General features: G+C 42.4%; 1 protein-coding gene across 2 annotated transcripts in view; it reads left to right on the top strand.

Moving 5' to 3' along the window:
* KLF5 (Kruppel like factor 5) overlaps nucleotides 1-4732 on the top strand; it is a 33499-nt gene extending 28767 nt beyond the window's left edge. For both annotated transcript variants that reach the window (XM_033947551.1, XM_033947550.1), the window contains exon 4: nucleotides 3556-4732. In XM_033947551.1, coding sequence (XP_033803442.1) covers nucleotides 3556-3734 — 179 coding nt within the window. In that variant the 3' untranslated portion in view covers nucleotides 3735-4732. The remainder of the gene's footprint in view (nucleotides 1-3555) is intronic.
* The last annotated feature ends 7381 nt before the right edge of the window (nucleotides 4733-12113 follow it).

The raw sequence follows: 12113 nt of genomic DNA, 5'->3' as shown, positions 1-12113 counted from the left end.
TAACTGGTGGTGGTCCAGTGCGGTCTACTGCTGGATGGCTGCCATTCTGTTGCAGAGCGATGCACGATGCAGGAGTGCAACCTTTGCGCTTCCTGCCTAGTCCCGCACCGCTCTGTAATTGGCTGAGGTCCATTCTGAATCGAGGACTGACCTCAGCCAATCATGAAGCGGTTTGGGACCAGGCAGGAAGCGCAAAGGTTGTGTGCCACTCTGCAACAGAAAGGCAGCCATCCAGCAGAAGACATCGCCAGTTAAAAAAAGATACCGGGCTGCTGCGGGCTTCCCAGCACCAGATGCACCAGACCAACCTATGTATAGAGGAGGAAAAACCAAGAAAAAATTCTGAACCAAATTTTTTTTTCTTTGGTTTTTCCTCCTCTACAGGGGGATGCATGTTATAGCCAGGTACGTCTTATAGACCGAAAAATACAGTGAATTCCTGAGTACACAACTTTTTTTTTTTTTTTTTTTTCATAAGACATGCCTATGCCCCTTGGAAAACCTGCTCTACCCTCCCAAGACGCTTCTTGTTGAGCTTGTATTAGTAGGATACTAATGAAGCTATCCTCTCATTCCCCTTCAGTATGTTAATATCTCACATATAAAGCTAACTTATGCTGGCACAGTAACTTGGAATATGGTAAATATACACAATTTTGAATTCAAAGCTAATACAGAATGATGAATCGGTAGTGGAGTATTAATTTCTTTAATCTTACCGAAGGTCTGAACGTTTTATCTTAAACATATGGTATAGTATGTCTTGCCGTTTTAACCCTGTCTTAATGACTTAGGCAGGGCTCCTGGTTTTAATACATAGATCAGATCTGCTTCCTGGATCAGCTAAGGCTGATTGAACTGTGAAAGTTGCTTCTGCATCATTGTGTGTCCGTCCGCCCCAGGCCTGCCCATCCCCACCCTGTAACATCCTAGCCACGCTCCCCACTGCCTGTTCTTGTCAGGCAGGGAGGAAGTGCATGCAGGGAGGAAGTGCATGCATGCACGGATGATGTCACGGTGTCATCACGCGACATCCACGCATGCGCGGACTTCCTCCCTGCCCGATGCGATTTGAAGAGGCTTTTCAAACCTGGACAAAGTGCTGGGATTTGAAAAGCCAACCGGACCCCCGGCCATGTCCTCAAAAGGAACATAAGAAGATAAGAATTGCCCCTGCTGGATCAGACCAGTGGTCCATCGTGCCCAGCAGTCCGCTCCCGCAGTGGCCCCTAGGTCAAAGACCAGTGCCCTAACTGAGACCATCTCTACCTGTGTACGATCCGATTCAGCAGGAGGACATGTCCTCAAAAGGAGGACATCTGGTAACCTTACTGTCACTAAACCATGACACTCAGTGGCTGAACTTAGAATCTATGTTGGGTTTCGGAAGGAGCAGAAGTTCTCACGGTGGCCAATCCAGGTCACTAGTACCTGGCCAAAACTCAAGGAGTAGCAATATTCCATTCTACCAATATAGGGTAAGCACAGGCTGCAGGCATTTCTTCCTTTGAATCCTGGCCTTCACCAGAGCACTCTGATAACTACTTACACGATTGTGGCTGTTCTGCCTTAGTTTTCTGCATAGGAGCTAAATAGCTAATAGTTTAATAATATTCATTTCAATATGCTGAGCACTAATATCTACACGCGAGTTCAAACAGCATTATCTTCTGTGGGAAATCTCTGCATCGCATACCATAAAACTGCATGCAGATATCTCATGCTGTCTGCAAAAGCTTTGTGTAAGTCCCTCCATTTTGAGCTCTTCTCTTCCCTATGTTTAGATTTTTCAAACTACTACATTTTATTGGGTTCCAAGCACCAAACCTTGGTACTAAGGCTTGTGGGCGCATTGTGTTTAATACAAATATATGTAAATAGTGTTGAGCAAAGAGAAACTAAAGCAGTCAAATAGAAGTCAACAGCTTGATTTTGCAGATAGCATGGTTGGCTTTCATGCAAGCTTTGGTAGGCTGTAGAACTTGGGACTGGAATTGTGGTTGAATCTTGGAGGGGAAAATGAATTGCAGAGCCAAAAAAATTTAGGCCTTTCAGGGTGCTGCAGGTCAGCATATTTGATGCTGTAATTTGGTTGCAGAAGTTATTTTCTTGGTACTGGCCACATACTTTTTCAAATCAACGGCTAGTAATCTAACTACTTTTATAAGCATTTATTGCTCTGGTTCTGTTTTGGTGGTAGAATTTGTTTTTTTGGCTTGGGAAGCTGTAGCAGAAAGTTCTAGAAGTTAGATACTAGTTTGGGGCTCCTAGTTATAGATATTTAGAGTTGCCTATGATCCTCTTTATAAGAGATGTTAACTTCTTGAAGAGGCCAACCATTTATCAAAAATTTTTCCATAGTTTTGTGTACCGATTACTCATAGAATAACTATTTTGTAAAAAAATCTGAAGATATCAAAACATTTGTCCCCATAATTCTGTTCAGCAGCATGTGTATGCCTTCATGAGCTAAGTGTAGAATTTGACTTTAGAGTTGACGGGAGCTGCACCAATATGGTCATCATGATTTATCTGTAGTCCTTGACTTTAGAAACAGACTTTGATCCACCCATTCCATCTACTATCCCTTTTCCTTCATAGGTCATATATAATTGTTTTCTTAATTCAGATATTCTTGTCTTACATTTGATTCTGTCCATACAGATGCATCTCCTTGGTTATGCCTTATTGCGGTAACTTAGATATATAAACTAGTTTCAAGATGTAGAAGAAATCAATTTATATCCAATAGCTCTTCCTAAAGTATAAATGCACCACGCAGGCCACTTAAAGGTATTACCTAACTAGAAAAGAACCAACTTTGGGGGGGAGGGGGGGCTGGGGTGTTGGGGAAAGACCTATTTTGGGTACCTCAGAAAGGGTGTCTGTGTTGGAGTTTTGCCTAATTTTGTCTTATAAGATCTCTTACATTTTGCCATTTATGCTCTATCAGTGTGGGACCTGCAAGGGGGAAGTTCAGAAGTAACTCTTGTGCCACACCCTCCTAATTTTCTTGAGTTTCATAAGGTGGGTGGCGGGAGATCACATTGATCAGTATGTTTAGGAAAATGCAGTAAGTGATCGAAACAGTAGATTAAATTTACCAAGTAAGTTAGCCCCTTCAATGATTTGTTTTTGTCCTTTTCAACTTGCTATTTTGTCTTGTCATCTTAAAAAGAAAAATAGACATGACTCCCTCATTTTACCAGTCTTGAAAATGGTCATCTGTGATTTGGCTGCTCTATTGTCAAGACAAACGGCTACTTTAATTCTTTATCAGAGGTTTTTTTTTTCTTTTGTATGAATATTTGCAAGTTATACTGTAATGGCTGTGCCAGAACTTTTCATGACCATGAAAGGCATGTAAACAGTGTTCACCTGCTGAAATATCAGATAATTAATTCTGACAGCTAGTTGGAGGTGGCCGTGAATCAGCAGGAAACGGCTGCCAAGTTTGGTCTTGTTCATCTTTGCTGAAGTCAAATGCCAGTAATTAATGATAGCCTTTTGAGCATTGGTTTGATTTTTGAAAAATTTCTTTTTTCCTTTACCCAGGAGAAAAACCATACAAGTGCACTTGGGAAGGCTGTGACTGGCGATTTGCGCGCTCGGATGAACTGACACGCCACTACAGGAAGCACACAGGGGCCAAGCCGTTCCAGTGTGCTGTGTGCAACCGCAGCTTCTCCCGCTCTGATCACCTGGCTCTGCACATGAAAAGGCATCAGAACTGACTCGCATGCCTTTTGGGCCCTCCAGCTATGCACATTTCTCTTCTGTACTGCCTCCCAAAGGACTTGAGGTCTGTAATACATGCACAGCCTCCTCTTTTTATACAGTGCCCATGAAGTTTCAGAAGTTAAAACTGGAAACAATGCATATTCCTTCAGGCACCAGGAAATATGCTGTGTAAAGAACACAGTCGCTAATCTAAACCATGTCATTTTTTTGCTATTTAAATCTGCTTTCTTTATCAGATTTCATCTCATTTGGGGGTATTGTCATCTCAGCACACGGTGTTATTGCATTTTGTTTTGACCAAAGCACTATCGTGGTAGTGTTTAGTAAATGGAAAAGTTGCTAACAAATGCACGCGAAGGACTTTTTTTTTTTTTTTTAAACCTGGTTTTGGACAACTTTGTTTAGTGCTTTTTTTTCTTCTTAAATATATAAACTGCATAGTCTTTCAGTGTCTAACACTTATATATGGCCTTGTAACAAAGATGCTATCTTTAATATATTTTTATGGTTACAGGAGCATCAGGACTGCAGTTAGCTTGGACATTGGGTTCTAAACAATGATGTATGCAGCAAAATTGTACAGCTAATAGCACATAACTATTCCCAAACAGTGTACTACTCTTGTGTTGGAACTGTTGACAAGTCAGAAATGACCAAACTGGCCATAGAAATGTTTGTTCCCATGAAACAAATTGCACTGATTATCAAATAAGCTTCACACAGTATTTAAAAAATACTAACTTCTAGGAGCTATAAAGGTGACTATCTGCAAAGATTTTCATCTTTATATGGAATGCAGACTTGTTTTATAATAAGCTAAAGGTGGAATTGCTTTGACAAGAAGGATCTTGAGGAGCATTCTCATTTTCCAGGGAAAGTTTCTTAAACAAGCCACTTATGACTCTTGTTCCATTCTGGGTCTTGTCCTACAGAAAATTCCTGTGGTACATAAACCCCCCCTCTTTTACGAACGCTTAGCGTGGGTTTTGGTGCCGGCAGCGGCAGTAACTGCTCCGATGCTCATAGGAATTCTATGAGCATCGGAGCAGTTGCTGCTGCTGCCGACATAAAAACCCGTGCTATGCGTTCGTAAAAGAGGGGGGGGGGAGTTACCTCTCTGGTATAGAACTCTTCAGGATTTCTTGTTAAGGATTATTAGGACTGCTGAGCAGTAGAGTTCCTGCTAAAAAAAGCTCTCGGTACTCCAGGAACAGATCACTAGTTTTTTCTGATTCCTTAACCAGACCAGGTCGGTATTCTGTGTGGAGCCAAGGAAACCCCCCTCCCCCCAAAAAAACTTTTTATCACCAAAGAATCCAAGTACTGTATTGATTTAGTCTGCATTTTCTTTCTCAATTTGAATGAAGGCAGGGTAAAAACAAAAAAAAATTGCACTTAATTGCTCTTTCACCCTTTTACCATATCAGTGCTGCTTGAGGTTTAACACTGTGGCTGTTCCCTAGTTACCATGCAGTGCTTCGGCCTAATAGATGTAACACCTATCCAAATCCATGAATGGTCATTGGGAGGGAGAAAGACTGGTACACTGACATGGAAACAACCAAGTTTCCTAAATCAACATTGGGGTCTGTGGGTGACACTTTTTTTGTTCTCCCCTGAACAGCAAACAATTATATTTAATAAAAACTGAAAATAGCCATGGTTATGGTGGCTTTCCCTGATGTCTAAAAGTATATATAGAACTAGATTAAAGGACACAGTAATTTTCTTAAATTACAGTGCATTTGTTTGAGATCTTGTTAGATTTCCATATCTGCTGTATAAAAGGCAGCAACAGCTTCAACCTTGTATAAATATACCATATAAACCAGAATGCTGTGGATAACGCAAGGGCAAAATATTAAAAGCTCTCAACAAAAACCAGATTTGTTAAACCATGTTTGTTTCTATTTATTTTTGTGGTATTTGGTAGCTTTTTAAAAAGACCAGTTTTTACTTGTTTGATAAATTATAGTTTGTTTTTTATAGCCTAGGTAAACTTCTTTTAAAAACAATTGTACATAGTTGACAATGATGTAAATAGTTTTGTAAGAAGCTTAAAATGTTTATACATGGAAATGTGCAAAATTTTCACTTCCTTGTGATTTTTTTTTTTTTTCTTAATTTTATATTGTACTACTGTGCAAATGGAGCAAACAGCTATATGGTTGTAGGATCTTTCCAAGAAAATCAAAATGTTTACTGTATCTTGAAACAATTTTGGAAAATAAACCAAAAGTGCCTAGAAAATAAAATGTTTCATTCATTGCTTCTCTTAGAACTACAAACAAATCACAGCTGTCATTCTGTTCATATGAGCTTGTATCAAGTATAGCAGTCTGAGGCCTTATTTAGAAATCATAGATTGCTACACTGTCCTTATAAGCAATATATTGTATACCTAACATTGGACTATAATTGAGTGTGTCTAACATTGACTCATTACCAACTGTAGGATTGAAAAGCCTACCTTTTTTTGGAATGATAGGAAGCAGAATTTAAAAAACCCCTCCCCCACCTTAGTTGTATTGGATGCTTCATCACCTTTCTTGGACAGTAAAAGGTAGTAAATATGACCTTCCAGAACATCTGTGATAAATTCTATTGAGCCTTTCAATTATAATATTTTCCTGCTTTCTAAAATGATTTTAGCTCCAATATAGGATTAAAAAAAAATTTGGATGGGCCATTGAGTTTTCACCTAGTAAATTTTGATTTCTGGCAGATCTTCCCTCCATACCACCCCAGCAACTTCATTCATCAAACCTGACACAATATTAATTAGAAGCTGGCACATTAAATGTGTAAAAACAGGGGAGGGCAAGTTTCAAGTTTATTAAAAGATTTTTTTAAACCGCTTAATCAGGTTTCTAAGCGGTGTACAATGTAAAATTTACATAAATCATTAAAACGGGATGCTGGATAAAATCTAAGTGTCATAATAAAGCACTGATAAGATGTATAGACCTACTTCAGATAATGGGAAAAAGGGGAAGAACTACAATCGTAAAAGAAAAGTGCAACAAAAAAAGGGAAAATACAATAGGTTAGGGTAAAAAGTAATAATTTTAATTTTAATTTTTTTGTCCTTAAGAGGACAGTTGTCCAAAAGCATCCTGGAACAAGAATGTTTTTAATTTTACTTTAAATTGTTTTATATCGGATTCACTGCACAAATAGGCAGCGAATTCCAGAGAGTAGGAGCAGTGACGGCAAAATTATTGGAGCGCAACGTATTGATTAATTTTAAAGAAGGTATAATGAGAAGATCCTGAGACATTGAACGAAGAGATTTTAAAGTATTATAAGGAATTAAGTCTATTAATGAACTCGTTGATTGTTTAATTTTGTTGTAAATGTTAAAAGTAAGATTTTATATCTGATTCTATGTTCGACTGGTAACCAATGTGCACTAATCAGAAGAGGTGAAACGTGATCATATTTCTTTGCGCCACAAATGATCTTAATAGCTGTGTTTTGTATAATCTAAAGCTGTCTAATTTCATTTTTTGTAATGCCCTTATACGGGGCATTACAGTAATCTATACAAGAAATTACTAGGGAGTGGATCAATGTGTTCAAAGAGGCTGGTTCAAGTAACTTTGCAAGGGAATGTATCATCCTGAGTCAATAGAAGCATTTCTGAACGACTGTGCTAATGTGAAAATGATAAGAAAATTTACTGTCAAAAGTAACTCCTAATAGTTTTAGAGTAGGGACAATTTTGATGGGGAGGGATTCAAGCTTCAGGGGGGCCTGCTTCAAGCAATGTGCTCTCTAACAATATGGATCCTGGTCTTGCACAGAAGCATAAAGGGTGGGAGCTGCCAAGCACTCTGGGAGCATGAGTCCACAGAACACTGTTTATACGTGTAAGAATTCCTCTGCGTTGCAGCTTGTACTCTTGAGCAGTGGTGTAGCAAGAGTAGGGGGTGCCCAGGGCAGAGGCGCACTTCCCTGACTCCTCCGGCTGTGCATGCCCCCCTTTCCCAAACTCTCTGTACCGCCAACTGCAAATACATTGCTAGGAACTCGTTAGTATTTAAATGAGCTTTCCTTGTAGTGCACAAAAGGGAACCCCCCCCCACTCATTTTCAGTTGCTAATTATGGCAGTTCTGGAGCTGCCAGTAACTGTTGTATGTGTGTTGTGCACATACAACACAGGCACAACAGCATTAAAAAAAACAAAACCACAGCTCTGCCGGCAAGGAGGACCAAAACCAGGACACCCAACACCAAACCCCACTTTCAAATCTGCCCTGATCTCTCTCACCACTCCAAAACAAAATCCTGGTGGTCTAATGGGCGTCAGGTAAGACCCCCTCCCCCAGCTCAAGGATCCTCCACCCCGTCACTGCTCTCCCATACCTTATGTTGAAAATCAGGCAGGAGGGATGGCCACTCTTCAAAATTGTGGCCCTTCCCCCCTCCCAGTGCAACCTTGGATGCACTGGGAGGGGCCTAAGGTCCAGATTGGCTCAAGTACATAAGGCTCCTCCCCAGGGAAGAGCCTTAGGTGCCTGAGCCAATCAAAACATTAAGCCCCTCCCAGTGCATCCCAGGATGCACCAGAAGGGGGAGAAGGGACATCATTTTGAAGAGGTGACCTTTCAAGACAAGAGTAAGAAGGCATCCCTCCTGATTTTTGACAATAGGTTCTGGGAGGGTGGTGTTGAAGGAGGTGGGCTCTTGAGCTGGGGGGGGGGAGGTCAGTAGGACTCAGATGATGGATTCCCCTTCCCCAATCGGCTTTACTGGCAGGGAGAGCAGGGGCTGCTTTTATTTTTTTTAACAAGGCAGGCAGGAGGAGGAGCAAGCACCAGGCACAGTTCATCCCCGCCCCCATTTTACTGGCGATTCTCTGCCTGAATAGCATGTATTTAATTTACATGCTATTGTGCTGAGCATCGCTGGTAAAAGAAAAAATGCTCCCACCATGGTATTTTTTTCCCTGGTTCGGAGCTTTGTGCATCTGGCTCTAAGTAGGTATGAGGAAGGGAAGGTGTATGCACAGCAGCGGGTCGGAGTGGTGCAGACGCCCCACCTTACTACGCCACTGCTCTTGAGAGCTAGGGGCTCCATTCATTATGTCCTGAACAGTGTACATTATATCTTAAAACAGTACTTTGATCACATAAGTATGGGATCATAGAAACACTGTGGCAGATAAAGGCCAAATGGTCCATCTGTAGTAACCATTATCTATCTATGGACTAGATTCACTAAGCTCACCGATCGTGTCCCAACCAGTTTGCGAGCCTTTTCCGACCCCGACCCAATTTACTAACCTGCTCGATCCGATCCGCACATGCAAATGAGGGGAAATGGCATACATAAGTAGGAAGGCACTAAACAGAAGATGGAACACCAATTGGGCAGCTGAGGACCCGTCGCTCACTTCCTTGCCGACTGTCCTCTCTGCCGCCCTGAAATCCAGCCCTGCAGCACTGAAATCCCAGTATCAAAAATAAAACCATCAAAACATCTCTCTTGTGCAAAAAGCACCCTGCCTTTCTGCGAGCCTGTGGTTTTAACCCTTTCAGGACCAAGGGACATATTTGTCCCATAACTTTAAAATCCTATAAATTTTGATTGGGATAGTCTACAGTTCTAAATTTGATATGTACGGATTCCATATGATACTGCCTTTATGTAAACAAACTGGTTCCGACATTCATTCATTAGCGTCGTTGCCAGATTGACGAGAAGACTCACTTGCCACAGTGTCCATAAGCCAAAAGTGTGATTTTTTAAATAAAAATAATGATATTTCACAAAAAAAATCAATTTTTTGGCATCTGCAAGCCCTTTTTACCATAAAAATGTCGTCAAAACCACAAAAATTGGCCTACGATCCTTATGGTCCTGAAAGGGTTAACCCGTGGGTTTAAAGCGGGGCTGCACTAATGTTCTGTGTTATTCCAGTCTGGCTGCTTCTGTTCTATTGAAATGATTCTCGTGGGGCCAGTGAGTTCAGCCAAGCTTTGACCTCAAGCTTGTGCGGAGAGCAGGCACATGTGCGGATCACATCTACAGGCAAAGAGGATGGTCTAACATAGAAACATAGAAATAGACGGCAGATAAGGGCCCACGGCCCATCTAGTCTGCCCACCTTAATGTCCCTTCCCTACCTTTGCCCTGTGAATAGATCCCATTTGGCCTTAAAATCAGGCACGCTGCTGGCCTCAATCACCTGTAGTGGAAGACTATTCCAGCGATCAACCACTCTTTCAGTGAAAAAGAATTTCCTGGTGTCACCTCGTAGTTTCCCACCCCTGATTTTCAACGGATGCCCTCTTGTTGTCGTGGGACCCTTGAAAAAGAAGATATCTTCCTCCGCCTCGATGCGGCCCGTAAGATACTTGAACGTCTCGATCATGTCTCCCCTCTCTCTGCGCTCCTCGAGCGAATATAGCTGTAATTTGTCAAGCCGTTTTTCGTATGGTAGATCCTTGAGTCCCGAGACCATCCGGGTGGCCATTCTTTGCACCGACTCCAGTCTCAGCACATCCTTGCGATAATGCGGCCTCCAGAATTGCACACAGTATTCCAGGTGGGGCCTCACCATGGATCTATACAATGGCATAATGACTTCCGCCTTACGACTGACGAAACCCCTTCGTATGCAGCCCATGATTTGTCTTGCCTTGGACGAAGCCTGCTCCACTTGATTGGCAGACTTCATGTCCTCACTGACGATTACCTCCAAGTCTCGTTCTGCTATCGTTTTTGCTAGGATCTCGCCATTAAGGGTATAAGACTTGCATGGATTCTGGCTGCCCAGGTGCATAACTTTGCATTTTTTGGCATTGAAGTTGAGTTGCCATGTCCTAGACCATCGCTCCAGTAGGAGTAGGTCGTGCATCATGTTGTCGGGCACTGAATCTTCGTCTGTTGTGCATTTGCCCACTACATTACTCAGTTTGGCGTCATCGGCGAATAATGTTATTTTACCTCGAAGCCCTTCTGCCAAGTCTCTTATAAAGATGTTGAATAGGATTGGGCCCAAGACTGAGCCCTGTGGTACTCCACTAATCACCTCCGTCATTTCGGAGGGGGTGCCGTTCACCACCACCCTTTGGAGCCTACCTCCAAGCCAGCTCCCAACCCATTTCGTCAATGTATTACCCAATCCTATAGAACCCATCTTGCTCAGTAACCTGCGGTGTGGTAAGCTTTCGAATGCTTTGCTAAAGTCCAAGTACACGATGTCCAGGGACTCCCCAATATCCAGCTTCCCCGTCACCCAGTCAAAGAAGCTGATCAGGTTGGATTGGCAGGATCTCCCCTTAGTAAATCCATGTTGTCGGGGATCCCGTAGATTCTCCTCATCCAGGATCTTATCTAATTGGTGTTTGATTAGAGTTTCCATTAGTTTGCTCACTATCGATGTTAGACTCACTGGTCTGTAGTTTGCTGTCTCCATCTTTGAGCCTTTCTTGTGGAGTGGAATGACGTTAGCCATCCTCCAGTCCAACGGGAGAGGTTGAAGAGCGCGGACAGTGGCTCCGCCAAGACATCACTCAGCTCCCTAAGCACCCTGGGGTGCAGGTTGTCCGGCCCCATTGCTTTGTTAACCTTGAGCTTTGACAGCTCACCGTAGACACTGCTGGGCGTAAACTCAAAGTTACTAAACGGGTCAACTGAGCCAACCCTTGTCTGTAGCTGAGGGCCGAGCCCTGGCGCTTTTCGGGTGAAGACTGAGCAGAAGTATTCATTTAATAGTTGGGCTTTTTCCGAATCCTTTTCCACATAGTCTCCGTCTGGTTTCCTAAGACGTCCAATCCCGCCTGAGTTTTTTCTTCTATCACTGATATACCTGAAGAAGGATTTATCTCCCTTCTGGATGTTCTTTGCTAGAGACTCCTCCATGAGGAATTTAGCCTCCCTGACTGCTGTTTTGACAGCATGTATGTCTGTGCATACATCTGGATCACTGTGCAGCGATACGTGGGGTCACGAAGGGGCGTGCATCTGATCACTTCATTTTCATGAGGATGCTGTAGTGAATTGGTCCCCTGGCAAGACTCAGCCACAGATAGCCCAGATCGGTGAGCTTTAGTGAATCTAGGCCTACCTATCTATCTCATGCCTTCTTGAATTCAAACAGTCTCTGTCTCCAATACTTCTTCCGGGAGACTGTTCCATGCATCTACCTTTCTGTTAAAAAGTATTTCCTTAGATTACTCTGGAGCCTATCATCTCTTAGCTTCATCCTATGCCCTCTCATTCCAGTGCTTCCTTTCAATTGAAAGACTTGACTCATGCACATTTATGCCACGTAGGTATTTAAAAGTCTATAATCGTCTCTTATCATAACACTTCGTCTGGGGGTGGCTGTTGTAGCAAAGACCTTTGATACGGCATAAGT

Source organism: Geotrypetes seraphini, chromosome 6, assembly GCF_902459505.1.
Source record: "Geotrypetes seraphini chromosome 6, aGeoSer1.1, whole genome shotgun sequence".
Lineage (NCBI taxonomy): Eukaryota > Metazoa > Chordata > Amphibia > Gymnophiona > Dermophiidae > Geotrypetes > Geotrypetes seraphini.
Note: the sequence above shows the minus strand (reverse complement) of the source record. Positions and strands in the feature narration are given on the sequence as shown.